Source organism: Mesoplodon mirus (assembly GCF_964341445.2).
Source record: "Mesoplodon mirus genome assembly, chromosome: 9".
In the NCBI taxonomy this organism is placed as follows: domain Eukaryota; kingdom Metazoa; phylum Chordata; class Mammalia; order Artiodactyla; family Ziphiidae; genus Mesoplodon; species Mesoplodon mirus.
Genome location: NC_138985.1, coordinates 58,695,017 through 58,714,877, shown reverse-complemented (window position 1 = coordinate 58,714,877; position 19,861 = coordinate 58,695,017). Strand labels below are relative to the sequence as shown.

The window sequence follows — 19,861 nt, the reverse complement described above, 5'->3', positions numbered from 1 at the left end:
TCATTAGTTTGGCACACTTTAACATTTCTTTAGTTGTCCTAAGAAATATCTTTGAAATCATGGGTCTGTGTTTTATTATTTTCTAATAAACATTAATTAAAATAAATGCAAAAAGAAAATCCTTGGTAGCCTTACTTAAAACATCTGGATAAACAGCCCTTCAGTTTCTGCTTGCACATCTGCAGTAACCTTAGGCAAGTTACTTAATTTCTCCGTACCTCAGATTCCTCATCTTTAAAATGGGGATAATGGTACCAACTCCATATGACGCTTGTGTGGATAATTGAGATACCAAACGTAAAGCTATTAGCAGAGTTTTTGACAGGTAGTAAGCTCTCAATAAATGTTATCTATTGTTAATTGTTAGCTCTGGGTCACTTTTTTTTTCTGGTATTCTCATAATTGGAAAGTTCTTTCTTAAATTGAGCCCCAAACCACTCCCCTATTGCTTCCCCCAGTTTAGCTAAACTGCTAAAAGTTGAAAAGAGGACGTTAAAGTGACATGTGTACTTATTGTTATATTTTCCATCTTGACTTGCCTTAGATTACACAGGTGGTAAAATGATAGGTGGGGATTAAATCCTTTGGTTTTAGTTTTCTGCTCTGGATGCCAATACTGAGGAAGAACAGCCCTAACCTGGACAGCCGCCATTGGACAACGTGGACTACTCTTTTCCTCAGGCCAAGCCCTGCGCCACCTGGGGAGTGCCAAGTTCTCAGGTCACCTCTTGGAGCCTTCCCGTCTCTGGCGTTCCCGTCCCTTCGCGTGAGTCTGTCGTCCTCTCACTCCGCTCCTCAAGACCAGGTGGGGTTTCCTCCACCACACTCCTGGGGCTGGGGGGTCATGTCAGTCTGGTTTATATACTGTCTTCTCAGTGTTTGTTCCTGTTGCTCAGTGTTTGGTTACCTGTGAGTTAGGTTTTCGCCTCACCGGAGCAGCTACCGAGAGCAACTACCTCTTTAAAGGCCGGCGACCGCCGTGGTCTCTTAGAGCAAGATTTGTGGGGCTTAACCGAAGCGTCAGCTGCTTTCCTTGCCGGGAAATGTAGTACCTGGGCCTTCCTCTCGCCTCCACTGCAGGTGCCGACGGCAGCCGGGGGACTACAATTCCCAGAATGCTCGGGGAAAGGAAGGGAAACCCAGCTCTGCAGCTCCACGTGACCACTCACTATGGCTTCCCTGTGTTGGGACCGGCTCTCTGGTGGTTCTGTGTGATTTGTTAGTTCTCTGCGGCAAGGTGCCCCCTCACGAATTCGACATGCAAAGAATCAAATCTCTTATGACCCGGCAGGTAAGTCGCAGAGGCTGAAGCAAAGGTCTCCTTCATCTCTCCTGGGAGAGGAGCCGAGATGTTCTGTCCCTGGGCCGCAGGCAGGCAGATAACCAAATTATAGGTTGTGGCAGGTGTCAGGGGCACCATAAAGCTCGAGCACACCCTGGAAAACTCACCTAAGCCGCCAGGTTCGGAGCCCTGCTCAGGTGGATCCCGGTGACCCAGAAACATTCCTTTAGATGAGGTCAATGAGGAAGTCGGAGGCTACATTTGTTCGTCCTTTTCTCCCTTTTGCCAGCTGTCCAGTGATAGCCCTAACTACTCTGCAGGGTTCCCTTTATCCAAGCTGCCCATCGTCTGTGAGGGTGGCCTGGGTAGGGAAGTGGGGTCTGTGCAATAGAGATGACTAGAAAGAGTGAAAAAAGCAGATAATTTGAAGACAGAATTGATAGCTTTATGACTTTGGGCAAGTCCCTAAATCTAGTAGCTTTAAGTTTCCGGTTGTGAAAATGAGAATAATAATTATTTTTGTTCATCCTGTCTCACAGTTCTGTTATCGGAGTCATCAGTAAGTTAGTGTATGTGAGATGATACTTTAAAAAAAATCATTGTCATGGCAAAATAATGGTCTTTTATTTTTTTGCCAGAATGCTAATTCATGAATAAAAACTTTGGCTGTTTTCTGTCTCATCTCATAAATGTTAGGGACTTCCTAATAATGTGTCAGCTTCCTTCAAATCAGAAGTGGCAGAAACTTACTTTTATGTACTTATTGATTATGGTTTGGTTTTAGATACCTTTATTTATTTCAACTCTAATATTTTACTAGAATTGGCCATTCTTTATTATTTTTATATGAGAGAAGGGTAATTTAGATTAAAGTTTTAAATCAGTGTGACTTTGGGAACTTTGGAGAATGTGAAGGATGATCATTTAGTGGAAGGTTCATTTGTGAATTTTTTTGTTGTTGATTAAAAAAAGACTACAAATGCCAAATTAAATTCTTATTTGATAGTTTAGAATTTGAGAGATAGCTGAATAGATTACAAATTGTACATCTCTGGTGAAGAATACACGAATCCTATGTGTTTATTTTACTTCTGTCAAATTATATTGTTAATGTCATGAAAATAAAATTTAGAAGTTCTGTGAATAATAAGAGATTTAATTAAGTGTGTAATAACAGTTGGCAGTCCATCACATTTGTTGAGTCCTGGTCTTATGCTTCATAACACTTCTTTTTTGAGGATAGGTTTGAGTCCTGCTCCATCCTGTAGTAGCTGTGTGACCTTGAGCAACTTACCTAACTTTTTTGAGCATCTATTTTCACATCTTTAAAATAGGAATGATAACATGTATCACATGGGGCTTTCCTAGTGGTGATGTGTATATGATATGATCAAGGTAAAGAGATAAAGGTGTTACCACAGTTCCTGGGCCTTATCAAAGAAGTGCATGATCATAGAGATCATCTCAGTGACTGAATTGATGGTTGGAAAGTGGGAAAACTGGAAGCCGGCAGTAATTCAAACAATAGTTGATTTCAGGCTGACTTTGGTATCCGTTTGATTTTTTTAAAAATTTATTTATTTATTTATTTATTTTTGGCTGTATTGGGTCTTCATTGCTGCGCACAGGCTTTCTGTAGTTGCAGCGAGCGGGGGCTACTCTTCGTTGCAGTGCGTGGGCTTCTCATTGTGGTGGCTTCTCTTGTTTCAGAGCACGGGCTCTAGGTGCGTGGGCTTCAGTAGTTGTGGCACGTGGGCTCAATAGTTGTGGCTCGCAGGCTCTGGAGTGCAGGCTCAGTAATTGTGGCGCATGGGCTTAGTTGCTCTGTGGCATGTGGGATCTTCCCGGACCAGGGTTTGAACCCTTGTCCCCTGCATTTACAGGTGGATTCTTAACCACTGCACTATCAGGGAAGTACCCCCATTTGATTTTTAAAACAATATACATCTTTGTACATTATGCCACTAATACCCCTAAACTGCCTCTGGGATGCTGAATTTGGACTTTCGTGCCTCAGCTAAGTTTGGTGCTCTCTCCTGTTGCTTGCTGGCGGTTCAGCACAGTTGATATTGTCATCATTGTGTAGCAACTTTGATTAGTTTGTTTTCTTTTTTTAAAAATAAATTTATTTATTTTATTTGTGGCTGCATTGGGTCTTTGTTGCTGTGCACGGGCTTTCTCTAGTTGCGGTGAGTGGGGGCTACTCTTCGTTGTGGTGTGCAGGCTTCTCATTGTGGTGGCTTCTCTTGTTGCGGAGCACGGGCTCTAGGCGCATGGGCTTCAGTAGTTGCAGCACGTGGGCTCAGTAGTTGTGACTCGCGGGCTGTAGAGTGCAGGCTCAGTAGTTGTGGTGCACGGGCTTAGTTGATCCATGGCATGTGAGATCTTCCCAGACCAGGGCTCGAACCTGTGTCGCCTGCATTGGCAGGCGGATTCTCAGCCACTGTGCCACCAGGGAAGTCCCGGTTGGTTTGTTTTCTAACCCTATTTTGTAATAGTGAGTGGGAGAGAAAAATACAGAAGTCCAGATACCAGTGATAATAAGTTTATGTCTCTTAAATGTAGTGAAATTGTTCTGAAAATGAACTCTTCAGCCTCAACCAGTTGTTTATTGGATTGAGCAGGTAAAATCTGTGGTTAGTTGGGATGAAAAAAAAAAAAAACTGAACTAAAGAGCACATACCAAAAGCTGGAACTACACTGTGTAAAAGGTGAGGTAAAATTCAGAGTTTCATATTTTAAAAGTCATCCTAATTATATTTGTTTATGGCTTGACTTCCACGTGTTTAATCATTATTAATACACATTTCATGAATCTATGAGGTAGGAAAGTAGGGTGCTGTCTAGAGTTACATTGGGGATTTTATTTGTACTGTTTGTTGTTAGGTTAAACGTAGTAGTATTACAAATAAATATACATAAAGATGTTTCTTTTTTGTGAGGCTAAAGAACATGCTGATAATATATTGTTATTGATGTGGAGAGATGTGAAATTAAGGTCTATGAAACTTAGAGTTTTGGGCATTTCAGCTCTCCAAGGATCTTGGTTTGGAGGAGAGTGTAGAGCAGGCTTTGTTAGCGCTCTTTACTGAGATGAGCTCTTTTGTTCTGCTTTCTCCATTATGCTGGGCTCTGTTGTTTCAGTTCATTCAACAAATGATTATTTAACACTATGTACCAGGCACCATTCTAAGTTTGGGGGATGCAGCAGTTAACAAAACAAAGTGCTAAGGCAGACGTGGTGATACATGCTTTGGAGGAATAGAGGTTAGGGAATCCTGGGAGTTACTGGCCATTTGGGGTCATTTATAATTTTAGATAGGGTGGCCGTGGAAGGCCTCACTGAGAAGGTGACATTTGAGTAAAAACCTGAAGGAGGTGAGGGAGTAAACTCTGAGGATGTCTGGGAAGGAGCATTCTGGGTGGAAGGAAAAGCAGGTGCAGAAGCCTTGAGGCAGAAGCCTTGAGGCAGGAGCACGTTTGAGGAGCAGCAAAGGGCAGTGTGGGTGGAGTGAAGTGAGTGAGGAGGGAAGTAGTAGGAGATGAGGTCAGAGAGCTGAGGGCAGGAAGCCTGATCACATAGACCCTCATCCTCACCTCACCTCCTCTCCTTTTCTCCTCACTCATAGCAAGGCCAGGGAGACCAATAAGGATGCTAATGCAGTAATCCAAGTGAGATACGGTATGGGCCTCACTCAGGGTGCTAAGTGGTGGACTTGTTGAGAAGAGGTCAGATTGTGGATGTATCGTAAATGTGGAGTTGACAGGATTTCTTAATAGATTGGATTTGGGCTGTGAGAGAAAGAGAAGCTTCAAGGTTGACTCCAAATGGTTTGGCCCCAGCAGTTGGAAGAATGGAATGGCCATTTAATGAGGTGGGTAAGACTGAGAGAGGAACAGATTGAAGGAAGGGAGAAAGTTTTAAGACTTGTTCATTTCAAAGCCTCTTGGATATTTGGAGAAAGAAAATAGGCAGTTGGCTAAAAGCCTGAATTTCTGAGGAGAAATTCAGGGTATAGATAAAAATTTAGGAGTTATGAGAATAAAGAGGGTATACAAATTGACTAAGATCACCAATGGAGTGACTGTAGAAATAAAACGAGTCCACAGTTGGAGCTTTTGAGGATTCAGTGTTTCAAGGTCGGGAGAAGAGGTGGATCTAGGAAGGCGGATTGAGAAGGAGCAGCCAGTGAGGTGAGCAGTCTGCTGCAACCTGAAGAGCACCTGTCCTGTAGCAGATGCTCAATAAATATTTGTTGGATAGAGAACATCCAAATCGAGTGGGTCCTGGAAGCCACATAAAGAATTTACAAGAAGAGGAAGTGATCAGCAGTGTTAAATGCTACACATGGCCCGTGGAAGGTGAGAATAAGAATGAGCCTTTGGGGGCCTCCCTGGTGGCGCAGTGGTTGAGAGTCCGCCTGCCGATGCAGGGGATACGGGTTCGTGCCCTGGTCTGGGAGGATCCCATATGCCGCGGAGCGGCTGGGCCCGTGAGCCATGGCCGCTGGGCCTGTGCATCCGGAGCCTGTGCTCCGCAACGGGAGAGGCCACAACAGTGAGAGGCCCGCATACCGCAAAAAGGAAAAAAAAAAAAAAAAAAAAAAAAAAAAGAATGAGCCTTTGGACTGAGCAGCAATAAGGTCATCGGTGACCTGACAACAGCACTTCTGTGAAGTGGTGAGGAGGAAAGCCTGATTAGGGTGGGTGTGAGAGAAACTGAGGGCTGCGTATAAACACTCTGTTGAGTTTTGCTGAAACTTCTTCTGAAAAGAAAAGGAATCACAAATCATCTCACAGGCTCCTTTTGATCATTGGGATGTAAGTTGCTGGTCTCATAAATGGAAATTGAGTATTCATATAGACAAAACAGAAGTAGTCTGAAGTGTAGTCTGATTTGGGCAAAGAAATAAAGTTGCAGAGACAGGTATTATTTATGATGGATTTTATATAAATTCAAACTGGGGAATTATGAAAACAAAAATCAGATACAAAAGAAAATCAAATAATGGTTAATGATTATAGTGAAAGTTTTAATTTAATAAAGGCAGAGTACTGTACTTATAACCATGACTTCCTGCTTTAAAGAGGCGAAGATAAAATAAAAATGCTGACTTCATATTTGTTAGTAGAAATTTATAAAGTTCCTAATCAAAGGGTTGAAGATCTATAATCCTAAAATACAGGTGAGTCATATTGTGCTTTGAGACATTTATGTAATTCTTTATTTCTGTTTTGATAAGATAAAAAAAGCATTTCTCTGTGATATTCAGAATAATGGTCAACACTTAAAGAGTGCTTACCATGTACAAGACACCATTTTTGGCCTCTCATATATGTTATCTCCTTTATCCCTTATAACAGCCTGTGAGTTACTGTCACCATCGTTAGACTATGATGACAGGCAGGTTGTCTGCAGAAGCCATTCTGTGAATCCCCTGCTTCCTAACATGTACATAGGGTTTCCAATTTTTATTACTTTTATTTTGTACATTTGGCGGGAAGTTGTCATGTATTAGTAGCAAATTATCATGTGTGGTAACTAATTTGGAGGCAAGGCCTTTTCCTAGATATTGGTATATCCCACTTGTTTACTTGTTTTAGGCTTTGGTTTCTTTACTGAGTAACTCTAGGGAAAGAGAAAATTACACCTGATATATTCCTTCAGGAATTTATTAGAGTGGTTAAACAAATCTATACTTTTTAAAATGTGTGTTTAAAAGTCATGGCAATTATGTTTTTAAAAGGTATTTTAGGGGTGGTCGTGATTTTGAATCAAATTATGAAGTTTTACTCTCGTGTATGTGTATATGTTTGAATGTATATAAGTGTGTGTATATAATGTATAGAGAAGTTTACTTCCATAACCCAACCTTGCCTTCTTTACCACTTTCGGTGCTAGGCCCTTGTGATGACTCTTGGTGAGAAATTGGGACAAGGAAGAACAAACACACAAGAGTAGTTTCGTACTTTTATTTTCTCACTCACTGTAAGACTTTCAGCCTCAGTATGCTTTTCTTATTCCTGCAGACTTCCCTAGAAACTTCATTTTAAAGTCAGTTGCATATTCCCATGGGAACGAATTAGTTAGAGATTGGAGCCTAAGACTCCAAATAATTTACTAATTTCTTTGGTGCTTACTCTGTTCCTGGGACTGTGCTAGCTCCTGGGCTATAAAGACATATAGAGGACTTGGTCTTTCCCTTCTCTTGGGTCTGAGGGAGATATATATTTAATATTTAAAACTTCACTACTTGGGCAGAGGTGTTGGGAAATGTCTAGTGGGGTTTCTAAAACATTAGAGATTATAGTAGTCATCCAGGTTGCTTGTTAAAATGCAACTCCTGGTCCTAATCTAGAAATAACCTATTTATTAGCTCTGTGGTGGGACCTAGAAGTTTTATGTGGAAGTTTTATGTTTAAAAACTTCCCTGGGTAATGTTGATGGAGATGATCCATGAGCATTACTGAGAAATAGTGTTTCTTTGAAACGTAAGATTTAGGAAAACTTCATAGAGGAGTTCTGAAAGTGGAGTATTGGTTTGGTTTCTTTAGAGGGTGGGGTGTGTGTGTGTGTGAGAGAGAGAGAGAGAGAGAGAGAGAGAGAGACAGAGACAGAGAGAGAGAGAGAGCCAGAGAGCCAGAGAGAGAGTATGAGAGAGAGAGAGACAAAGAAGGCTGGGGGGGGGGCGGTATTCCGGGGATAATGGAAGATTGGGGATGCGGTAGAGCACCTTGTCATAAAATATTGTAGCTCTGACTGGTGGTATTTTATAGTAGGGAAGAGAAAATACACACCTCTATAATTTAAAAATGAGCAAGTTCCACTCTAAGACCCAAGTAATCAACCTAAACATAACATATATTTTGGTTACCAAGGACACCAAAGAGCCAATATAGAGTATCTAAAGGACAGAAACTTGACAGTAGCGTAAATCTCTCCTCAAGTTCATGTACCAGCTAATTTTGCTTATAGACTAATATTACAGGGAATTTAGGTGTCTGCTTTGAATAGACTATGTTAAAAAGAGGCTTTTAAAGAAAATTTAAATGGCTGACTTCTTTCTGTCTTGATAACTTTCCCTGGTACAAATGAGACTTTCAGAATCCCTCATTTGATGTGAATATAGAAAGTACCAGGTACTTTCTATAAAGAGCTAAAGCAGTGAGATGTGAGATTTAAGTCTCAATTATGTAGTATAAATTGGGTGCATTGGTGAGAAATGATAAAATCTAGGGATTACTTATGTATTAACTAAGCAATTATCATTATTTAAAAATCTTTGGTTAGCTCAGTCAGTTGGTATATTATATCTGTGGGTCATAATGCTTGGACCTTTTTACCACGTGCATTTGGTCATGATTAATAGATAAGTGCTTTTATAGAATGCTTTTTGTCACCCAAGTTTCTCTTTGTTGTTTTTGAATCATGGTTAAGTTAGACTTCAACCATTAGGTATAAAGGTGCCATATAGTAATTTTATTTTAAATTTCCAAGAGTACATCTTTACTTGATTTAATAATAGTATAGTACTATATGTGTTGTGACAATTGTTTTTAGAAACATATGTTCTATCTATTTTAAAGCAGGAAAATGTCTGTTTTTAAAATGGTGATTTCTATTTCAATAAGTATATTCTATCATGTTACAGTTCTGCAGCACAATTAAAATTCCTTTTATGTTATTTTTTTTTAAGGGTCTGAAAAGTCCCCCAGAGAGCCTCAGTGATGTTGGTGCCTTTGAGAGTCTCCGGGTCCCTGGAAAGGTATTGATCTACATGAGTGAGAGTGACTTTTCACTTCCTTAAGAAAATATTGTTGCCTTTGGGTAATTGATTCACAGAAGCTTTTCCTTCCCACAGGCAGATGGTTGTTATGATGAGCTAGGTAAAGTTTTATAATGCAGTAGGCTTGGAGCTTGTTTTTGCTTTCATTACTCATTGGGATGCAGTATGATTCATTATAGTGAAGCAGAAAATGCGAAATAGATAAATTTAGAGTTTATTATTGTATCAGATTCTTTGCCTGAAAGCAGTGATATATCTATAAATGAAACTTATTGATTCATCTGCTGTAATTTGGATAAATTAAATGAAATGGCTTACTTTTTATGCTGTAACACTGAGCCAAAAATCATAGTAAATTATGTTTTTGTTATGGAGCAGAGATTTTATTTTATTTATTTATTTATTTATTTATTTATTTATTTATTTATTTTTGGCTGCATTGGGTCTTTGTTGCTACATGCGGGCTTTCTCTAGTTGCAGCGAGCGGGGGCTCCTCTTTATTGCGGTGCACGGGCTTCTCATTAAGGTGGCTTCTCTTGTTGCAGAGCACGGGCTCTAGGTGCGTGGGTTTCAGTAGTTTTGGCACGGGCTCAGTAGTTGTGGCTCGTGGGCTCTAGAGTGCAGGCGCAGTAGTTGTGGCTCACGGGCTTAGTTGCTCCGTGGCATGTGGGATCTTCCTGGACCAGGGCTTAAACCCGTGTCCCCTGCATTGGCAGGTGGCTTCTTAACCACTGTGTGACACCAGGGAAGTCCCTGGAGCAGAGATTTTTGAGTAAGTAGCTAAAGCACAGCTTATGCTAAATTGTAGATATCTTGGATTTTAATCCCCTGATATTCATGTGAACTTCGCAGTCTACAAATTTAATAGGTGTCATTTGAAAGCTAGCTGGCTTCCCCTCAGGAGAAATATGAGCCATTGTTAAATAAATAAATCCCCGCTGTCTCACTCTCCGGGGCCTCGCCACTCACAGCTGCCTCCATGTATAGCAGCTGTATCGCGGATCAAAGCCTGTTTTGAACGTCTACTCTTGTGATTTTCAATTTGAGGATCATATTTGAAACTACTGTTTGTTTCCTGTGTCTGGCAACTTAATACACAGGGCTTTTTTCTCTTGATCAGCAATCATACGGCCTCTTATCACACCTCAGTGTCAGCTGCTTAGGGTTATGATTTCTCACCTCTTTGAGGTGCCTTACCCCCTAAAGTGAATTTTGTATTTACTGCTTAGCTTTTATATTAGGTCAGATACAAATATGATAAAATTCTAACCAACGCTTTTGCATGAAATGGCTCAGAAGCTATAAAGAGGCATTTTGAATAGTTTTATATAATTTTAGAAAAGACTATTGGATGTGATAAAATTGGGAACTAAGAGATAACCATAAATCCTAATTGACAGATAATTCTCTGTATTTCTTTGACTTAAAAAAAAGATTATCAGGCATTATGAACATGCCTTGAAGTAGATTGCATTAGATGTTTCAGAACCAGAGTAAAATTGATAAGTGAGCCTCTTTAAAAAATACATGAATGTATTGCATAGGAACTTTCTGTTGTCTTTAAACCATGAGTCCATGATGTTTTTCCAGTAGTGGTAGGTAGAGAATTTATAATGATTTCATTACATAGTCTTCTTACTAACTCCACACCCTCTCCCCATCAGTGATCAGTGGTGTATACTCTTTATTTTTTTTAAAAAAGTTTATTTTTATTTTTTAATTTTTTTAAAAAAATTTATTTTATATTGGAGTATAGTTGATTAATGCACAGGGAATTCTACGCAATATTCTGTAATAACGTAAATGGGAAGAGAATTTGAAAAAGAATAGATACTTGTATATGTATAGCAGTGTGTACTTTTAAGATGATGGGCTCTGGCTAGAGAGGCCAGTCTGGAATCACAAGGTCAGCAAGTGTAAATGGTTCAGGTGATGATTAAGCCTAGGGCAGTGGGCTGATTGATACACACTAAGAAGCTAATTTAGTTAAACTGTAAAACAGCTAATGGTAAAATTAGCATCAATGCCCTCAGCTTAAATTTAGCCTTATACTAAGAAAGCCTTATGAGTTTTTTGCGTCTATTCTCTCTGTGCTCTCTCTGGAAACATCTCAAGTACTGCAGGGTGAGCTACTCTGGGTGGTTTTGAGAAATTGAATTGCTGGATCTGGAGAGTGGCAAAGCTCCAGTCAGTAGATTAAGTTTGATGTGGTTGAAGTTCACAGTCAGTATTGAAACTAAGAATTAAGAAGGCTCACGTTCAGAAATTCCTTACACAGCATAGCTTGGTATAACTTGAATGCTGAAACATAATGCTGTGTTTCACAACTTAGATGTTACTTTATAGTTAGGTCATACATATAAATTTAATTTTCTCTAAAAATTCTATAGCTGTTTATGGTGACAGGTGTTAACTAGACCTATTGTGGTGATCATTTTGCAATATATGCAAATATCAAATGATTATTTTGTACACCTGAAACTAATATACTGTTGTACCTCAATTATACCTCAATTTAAAAGAAGCATTATTTTAGCTTGGATTCCCCTGATATTCCAGTGGGAAAAGTAAAAAACAAACAAAAAATCAATTTACACTGTTTTAAGTGTTCAATGTAAATACTTGTATAGAGACGCTTTTAAACATTAATTCATTTAATAGCTCTATCTCTCAAGTATGGGTAGAACATTTAAAGAAAAGGCATATTTCATCTTCAGGAATGGACCCATTTCTTTTTCCTGTTCTTGTCATCATATTTTTCTAAGTTGTAACAAGGAATTGAGATTTCATTGGGGTTTTCAAGAAAGAAAGTTTAGCTTGGGTGTTACATTAAAAGGTTCTTGTATAAAGGATAAGTAGGAGGGAAATATTAAGATGGAGCATATGAAATGGCTTTAGATTAGAAATGGTCTACTATTGGCGAATTTCATGTGGTTCGACTCATTAGGAAAAGGAGGATAGTTAAGGAGAACTGAAGAAGGGAATCAGGTGAGCTTGATAACCCAGAAAGTACTATTGATTTTTTTTTTCTTGAGAACTATATAAATTCTGAGTGGGAAGAAACCTTAGAAGTCATCTGGTACAATTTCTGCATTTTAAGAGGAGATGTGAGTCAAATAATAATCCATATACTGGAAAATTGGAATTTTGGTGGAGAAAATAGTACAGAAAGTTAAAAAAAAAAAAAAAGAAAGGATTCTTTTCAGAATTTGCTATAGGAAAGGAAACTTTGAGCAGATTAAAAACATCTTAGCTTAAATAGTTCAGAGCCAAGGTCAATGGTGCCCAAACTTTGCTGCATATTAGAATTACCAGTACCCAGGCCGTACCCCAGTCCAATTAAATCACCGCGTTGGGGGTGGAGCCAGGCATCGGTAGCGTTTAAATATCCCCAGCTGATTCCAGCGTGGAGCCATGTTTGGGAACCATCGGCCAAGCTGAGGACGCGGTGAGGAGAAAGAACAGGAATATAGGAACCGTTCTAGATAAAATTTTGGAAGTTTTATTGACAATTTTTGTGGGAAAAAGTAGAATGAAGAGTTAGTGATGATCTAGAACTTCATTCCTGGGAAATGGATTCTGTTGTTTTCAAATTAATGGGATTTTCATGCAGAGGTAAGGATATAAGAAATTAATCTATATTGTATTTACTGACTAAACTTGTTATCAATTTAAGGAAATGTATATTGTTTGAATTATGTGAAAGATTTTTAGATAATTTAATTGGTTACAGAATTATGAAGAATTAAGACCAACATTTGTTATATAATAATTGTAATAGCCACATGGTTGGTAGTTATAGAACTTATTGGGACTGTGTTTGAGAGGATTTGTTGAATCCCGATTAAAAAATAACAATATCAGGACCTTATAAATCTATATCTTAAGTAAACTTAAGTAAACATCTTAAGTAAACTTCCCACAGTGCTTCTATAATGTTTACATATCATAAACCTGAAAAAAAAGTACTAATATGGATATTGTTTATGAATTTTTACTGAAATACTGCCTTCTGATATTATTCTTTAAAGATAAGGGGTTTTTTTGGTTGGTTTTGTTTAAGGCCTTGACTTTACTGACTTGTAAATACAAATAGGATTCAGCTGCATTTACTCTTGCATGATTGGCTTAACTATGCCTTTGATTTTCTTCATCAGAGAAAAATATAGGGTGAGGAGACAAAAGAAATAGCTGTTGCAGTCAAAACCTGAAAATATATTTGTCTAAATATAAGAAGTATTTTTGTTTGTATACTTAATTTATTCCATAAATATTTATTGAGTACCTACTTACTCTGTAGCATTTCTATTATATAACAGTTTGGGAGTTTGGGCAGAGTGTTTTCTAGCTTTTAGAATACTTCTGTGAAGTAAGATAAATGGATTTGACTGACTTCTTAGAATCCGTGAAAAGAATCCTAAAACCACACTAATTACAGAGCTTTATTTTCAGAACTTTACCAAAACATGAGGAAAGTGCTGGCATAAGAGCCAAGAGAGCTAGGTTCAAGTATTGACTTAAACATTCAGCTTATTTTATTTTAGATGTTGGGGGTAGGAGTATATTAATTAATTAATTTTTGCTGTGTTGGGTCTTCGTTTCTGTGTGAGGGCTTTCTGTAGTTGTGGCAACTTTTCATCGCGGTGCGCGGGCCCTCTCACTATCTCGGCCTTTCTTGTTGCGGAGCACAGGCTCCAGACGCGCAGGCTCAGTAGTTGTGGCTCACGGGCCTAGTTGCTCCGCGGCATGTGGGATCCTCCCAGACCAGGGCTCGAACCCGTGTCCCTTGCATTAGCAGGCAGATTCTCAACCACTGCGCCACCAGGGAAGCCCAAACATTCAGCTTATTAAAGGGAAGTCATTTTAATGGCTTTGTGCCCCAGCGTGCTCATCTGTGAAAACATGTGATTAAACGAGATGATTTTTTTTTTTTTTTTTTTGCGGTACGCGGGCCTCTCACTGTTGTGGCCTCTCCCGTTGCGGAGTACAGGCTCCGGACGCGCAGGCTCAGCAGCCATGGCTCACGGGCCCAGCCGCTCCGTGGCAAGTGGGATCTTCTCGGACCGGGGCACGAACCCCTGTCCCCTGCATCGGCAGGCAGACTCTCAACTACTGCGCCACCAGGGAAGCCCGAACTAGATGATATTTAAGAGCCCTTTTAGCTCTGATATTTTATACTATCTTTATTGTAATATTTGTAGGAGAGAGATGACAAAAATACAGTCAAAAGGATAAACTGGTGAGTCTATTGCTATCTGATTTAGACAGGATTAGTATTGAAATTTATGACTAGGAGACTTTTTTTAGCTTTAGTGATTGGGATAAATCACTAAATTTCAATTTAGGATTATGTTTCATTTAAGACAGGTGTCTTCTGCAGGTGGTACCAAGAGGGACTCTAACCATGGATCTGCAGAATCATTTAGACTTTTTCTTAGGAATTCATGGCTAAAAATATTTAACTGTGTTCTTTTTAACCATTAATGAAATTATGCTTCTCTTGGCTTCAGATGCTTTGATATTCTTAACCCTTCTTTCGTAGCAAATCTTAAAAGATCATTTAAGCAGTGCATTTGGCAATCATTTATTGAAGCAGGCTGTTACTAACTTTTGAAGATGCAAAGAGGTACAAGATTCTATTCCTACCTGAACCTGAGTAGGAGAGACAAGCAAAAATAGATAATTGCAGAGGAGTATAGTAGAGGTCTATACTAAGGTATGCACAGTGGTAGCACAGTTAGGAGAGGATTAGGGGTAGGTAGACGTGAGTGCGGGGTCTTCTAGGGTTGGTGATTAATTTGTTTTAGAAAGATAACTAGGATACAGATAGATATTTGAGTGGCAATCCTAGATCAGGATACTGATTAAGAAGATAAGAGTATGAGGTTTAGGAAATGGAGAAGGGTTAAATTTGAGAGACATTTTAAAAGTAGGATTTAGGACTGAGAATTTTATTGGATGTAGAAGGTGTAGGAATTGGAAAGCCTGGGGTCATTAGACACTGGGATTGAAGGTGCTGTGTCTTTTCTCAGAATAGATAGTATTTCTTCTTTTAAGGAGGGGTCTGATGAGGTGTTTGAAAACTAAAAAACAAACCAGAAAACCGTAAATTAAGACTTATACACTGGACTTTTCTGTCTGTGCTTCAGCTTATGTGTCTTTTCTTCAGCTTTAGCTAGACAGGCATGTGGCAAACAGCTTGATATTTTTCACTGAGGTTGAGAAATTTTTAAAGATAGCTTTTAAAATAATTTATATATTTGATGTCTCCAAAGCTATTATCAGTGTTTTCCTTTTCATAGAAATAAATTTAGGAAAATACTTGTTAAAATAGTATGTTGAATAAGAGGAGTAAATAAAAATATTTGGCAAAGTATCAAATATGAAAGTTTTGCTTTCCAGTTTTGTGATTTTTAGTATGTGTTAGTAATTCAGTACATTTCCATGAATAAAATCAGTTTTCCTTCAAGATCTGTTTCTTTAAAAACAAATGTGTATATTTGGAATGTTGTTATTTTGAAGAAAGGATTAAAATACATTATTTTTATCACTTAAGTATAAAGCTGGATTAAAATAATGCCACTTTAATAACCTTTTATAAAAATCTTCTGTAAATCATTTTGCTGAAACCTCCTTTCAAATTGTAACCCTAGTAATATTCCACTAGATGGCACTGAGAGCCTGAAGAAAAACAGGGTTGGCTTGAAAAGTTCTGTTTTATTTAAAACACACACACAAACTGATGAAATGGCTGCTTTGATGGATTATTATTGTTCTAGTGGGATTTTAAGAAAATGTGCCATTTCCCCAAATAATCAGACATCTGCCAATTCATTATAAACGTACATGGTATATATATAGTTTTAGGGTGTTTGTGATCTTGAATCCTATTTCATTTGGAAACAGAAAACCTGTTTTTGTTCAGTGATTTATGATTTTTATCGTACTGATTGCATATTGAAAACTTCATGTCTTTGTTCTTTAAGCTCTGTGTAGTTTTTGGTAGATAAACATTTTTTGCTCTCAATTAGAGCTCTAATGTGATAACTTCAGTAAGGCTATGGTTTCTGTTTTTAGAATAGCCATTTTTGTTAACTGATGAAAGATGCAAACAGAAAAATAAAGCTTTTGTCTTGGCAAACCCAAATTCATGCTTTATAAGAGCAAACTTTCTTCCTTTACTCCCTTCCTTTCTCCCTCCCAACACAATGAATTCTGCATTTATTCCGGTATATAATGTGAACTATGGTCTAATAAGCTAAGTACAGAGATGGAAGTTGGTTTGCATTTCTTTTTTTATTCTACTATGCATTTTCTTCCGGGTTTTGAAACCTTACTTGTGAAATGAAGATTTTTGCATTCATCTTTTTGTTCGAATAAAAACCTACTACTGCAGATGATGTTTCCAGGCTGTTCTGTGGGTTTAAAAATGAAATTCCTTTAAAAGAGAATAAATATTGAATTGAATAATGTTAAGGAGAACTGTTAAGCCGTCACAACTAACTTTTTACATTTATAAAAGTGAATAAGATTGAAAGTCTGAGCTTGGGTTGATGTTTTTAATTAGTGTGGTATTTTGGGTAATTTGAAAGTAGTCATTAAATATAAAATTTGCAGTCTTTCTTTTCCCTCCTAAACTTGAATGCATTCCCTTAAGAGGTGAACTCTTAAGTGGGAAATAGCTTTGTAAAATTATAGCCTGGTTTCTTTAGAAACCATAAATGTATTGGAAATGTTTTATAACACCTTACACTTGAGGGCTCTAATTGTTTTATAGAGTTGACTCCCCAGTTCTCATATAACCTTTTGTTGTTACGTTGAGAGGAAAAATGGCTCAGCTAAAATCAAAGATGTTGGCTTAAATGTTTATTATGATTGTTTTTCTTTATTTTTCATAAAGTTACATTTACAATATGCATTTTTATATGTTTGTTCACGTAGCTTTATCTTGGAGATGATCAAAATAGAAGAATAGGATAGGTAGTATGTGTTATATGCAACCTTATAGTGTATTGTGACTGCTGGAAAAGACAGCCTGTAAAGTATTGAATGACTTCTTCGTTATCTACCAGTTTTCCTAAAATATTCCTGCTTGGTTTATTATGTTAAGAAAATATTGAATGTTTATGCTTACTTTTTGGTTACAGTGTCTGGCACAGTGATATGTGTTAAGATATTTTTAGTAAAGGAAAAATATGGTTTTAGTATATATAAAAGTGTGTTGAATTTTAAAAACATCTCTCCCCCATGACATTTTTCTGCCCTGTGGGAAGCCATCCTCTATTCCTTAATCTGTTCTATGCTTTCCCACTCCACTGTTTTTACTTTTGCTTTGCTTTATATTTTGGAACCTTATTCCCCCAATTTCTAATATTTGAGATTTTACCTTTTCTCATATTCTCTGAATGCCACCTCTTCCATCAGGTGTGAACTCACCGTCATTTGATGCCCTTCATTTTGTTTGTATTTCCTTTATGTTCTGCCTTGCATCGTCATTGTTTATTCATCTAACCCCCTCCTATTACTTCAGCAGCTATTTGTGGGAAGATTTGTATTTTACACATCTTTGTTTCTGTATGACCTAGTACAGAGAATTTTTACATAGTGGGAATTTGAAAAGAAATTGTTAAATTAAAATATATGACTTGACCGGCAAAGATAACACTAGAGCTTTGACAATAAGCAGGTTATTTCCTGATGATAGTATGGGAGAGAGGTTTGATTTGTTCTTTTTTGACATTTGTACTTTTGTTTTTATCTCCTTTACATTTAAACTCATTACTTTAATTGTAGTTTTTCTCCAGCTTTAATTCTGGGGTGATGTTCCTGTACTTTTTAGGTGTAGTTGATTACCTACCATCAGCAGGCAAGTTGTGGCACATTTGATGGTCTGTAGTTGTTGACATATTATTTTTGGATTTTCAAAGTTTGCAGAGCATTTAGAGCACTATTATTAATGATAATATGTATTTATTAGTTACTATGTGTCATAAACTTTACTATAATAATTCTTTAAAAATTTTTATTAATATAATATCAGTCCATAAGACTGAAATATTTTATTACCAAACATTGTTAAAGCATCTAATCTTCTTGGTAACTTTTAAAAACATTACGTATTTTAATATGGTATAAGGAGTTTCATTTGTTATTCTATTCCCTTGATTGTGCCTTTAAAATTTTTTTGTAGGAAATCTTTTGTTCATTTTGTTTATGTAAAATTTTGCCTCATACATTTATATTGGCTTGCAAAACTGGTTCTCTTTTACATGAAGAATTATGTATTTTTGTACATCTCCAATCCTAGAAAACCAGTTTATATAATGGCAAAATTATGGAGTAATTGTTTTAAGAATATGCCATCTAGCTGTTTCTGTTTATTTTTCTAATTTACATGCATAAAATATCCCTATAATCATTTTACATTTATTGTTATTTCTAGTTAGAAGAAAGAAGCCTTTCCTTAAGAGTTTGTGGAAAATTTTGACTATCAAAACAAGAACATGTTGTCTCTTCCTTTCCTTTTGTTCATATATTCCTTTTTTTGTACAGTTCACTGTGTAAATTAATTTTAGTTTGATTCATGATTTTTGTCTACAGTGTGCCTTGGCACTTTGGAACATAATGATGGAGAATAAGGAGAAACCTCAGTTCTCAAGAAGTGTGTAATCTGATCGAGCTGTCAGCAGTAACAGCGATGAAACGTTTAGAGAACGATCGGGTAGCAGCAGAGTCTTACAGACAACCAGTGCAGTGGGATTAACAGGAACACGGTGATTGGGATTCTAGTCAGAATGGAGTTTGTCTGAGTTCAGATGTATGTTTTCACACAGGAGCCACTAAGTTTTCTGAAAGGAGAGGGTATTTTATAGGGATATGGTGTTGGGCATTTGTTTTTGTTTTTGAATTCTGCTTTGTGTGCTATGTTTCTTTTTCTGCCTTTCTTTGTTTTATCTCTCTCCTTAGTCCAGGTTACTTGGAGTGTCAAGTGTTACATGTCACTTCTTTGAAATTATATGAGTTTGTCTGCTCTCTGTGATATAATTGCTTAGTTCTCTAGGAAGGAATGGCGTTTGACCTTTTTATATGCATATACAGATTGTACTTTTTTACAGATTCATCACACTTGTGAAACGTGCACTTGTGAAATATTTATAAATGAAATCATGCTTTCCCTTTGACATTTTTAATAACTTTGGATATTTGTTTCACTGTCGTTTTGAGTGTGTGTGTATGTATGTATGTCCTTTACAGGTGAAAAAAAACTAGGCATGAAGAGACTAAGTAAGTTGTCCAAGGTTAATAACAGAGTTGCAGCTAAAACCTAAGTGTCTTTACCTTTAGAACAATCAATTAGGTTGTATAGGGAGAACAGCATGTAGTTACATGCCACTGGCATTTACACATTTGAGATGAAAGTGCTCATTCATTGCAGTCTATTTGAATTCCTGGCTTGTTTCATATCTGATGGTTTTCATTCTTAGCAATTTTTGTAATCTTCAATTTTTAAAAAAATTTATTTATTTATGTATTTATTTTTGGCTGTGTTGGGTCTTCGTTGCTGTGCGAGGGCTTTCTCCAGTTGCGGCGAGTGGAGGCCACTCTTCATTGCGGTGCGCGGGCCTCTCACTGTCGCGGCCGCTCCCATTGTGGAGCACAGGCTCCAGACGCGCAGGCTCAGTAGTTGTGCCTCACGGGCCCAGCCGCTCCGCGGCATGTGGGATCCTCCCGGACCGGGGCACGAACCCATGTCCCCTGCATCAACAGGCGGACTCTCAACCACTGCGCCACC

General features: G+C 37.8%; 1 protein-coding gene across 1 annotated transcript in view; it reads left to right on the top strand.

Annotated features, from left to right (window-relative positions):
* The first annotated feature begins 1,169 nt into the window (after window positions 1–1,169).
* VPS50 (VPS50 subunit of EARP/GARPII complex) overlaps window positions 1,170–19,861 on the top strand; it is a 132,803-nt gene continuing 114,111 nt past the window's right edge. The window contains exons 1-2 of the mRNA XM_082633014.1: window positions 1,170–1,291; window positions 8,980–9,048. Coding sequence (XP_082489140.1) covers window positions 1,259–1,291; window positions 8,980–9,048 — 102 coding nt within the window. The 5' untranslated portion in view covers window positions 1,170–1,258. The remainder of the gene's footprint in view (window positions 1,292–8,979; window positions 9,049–19,861) is intronic.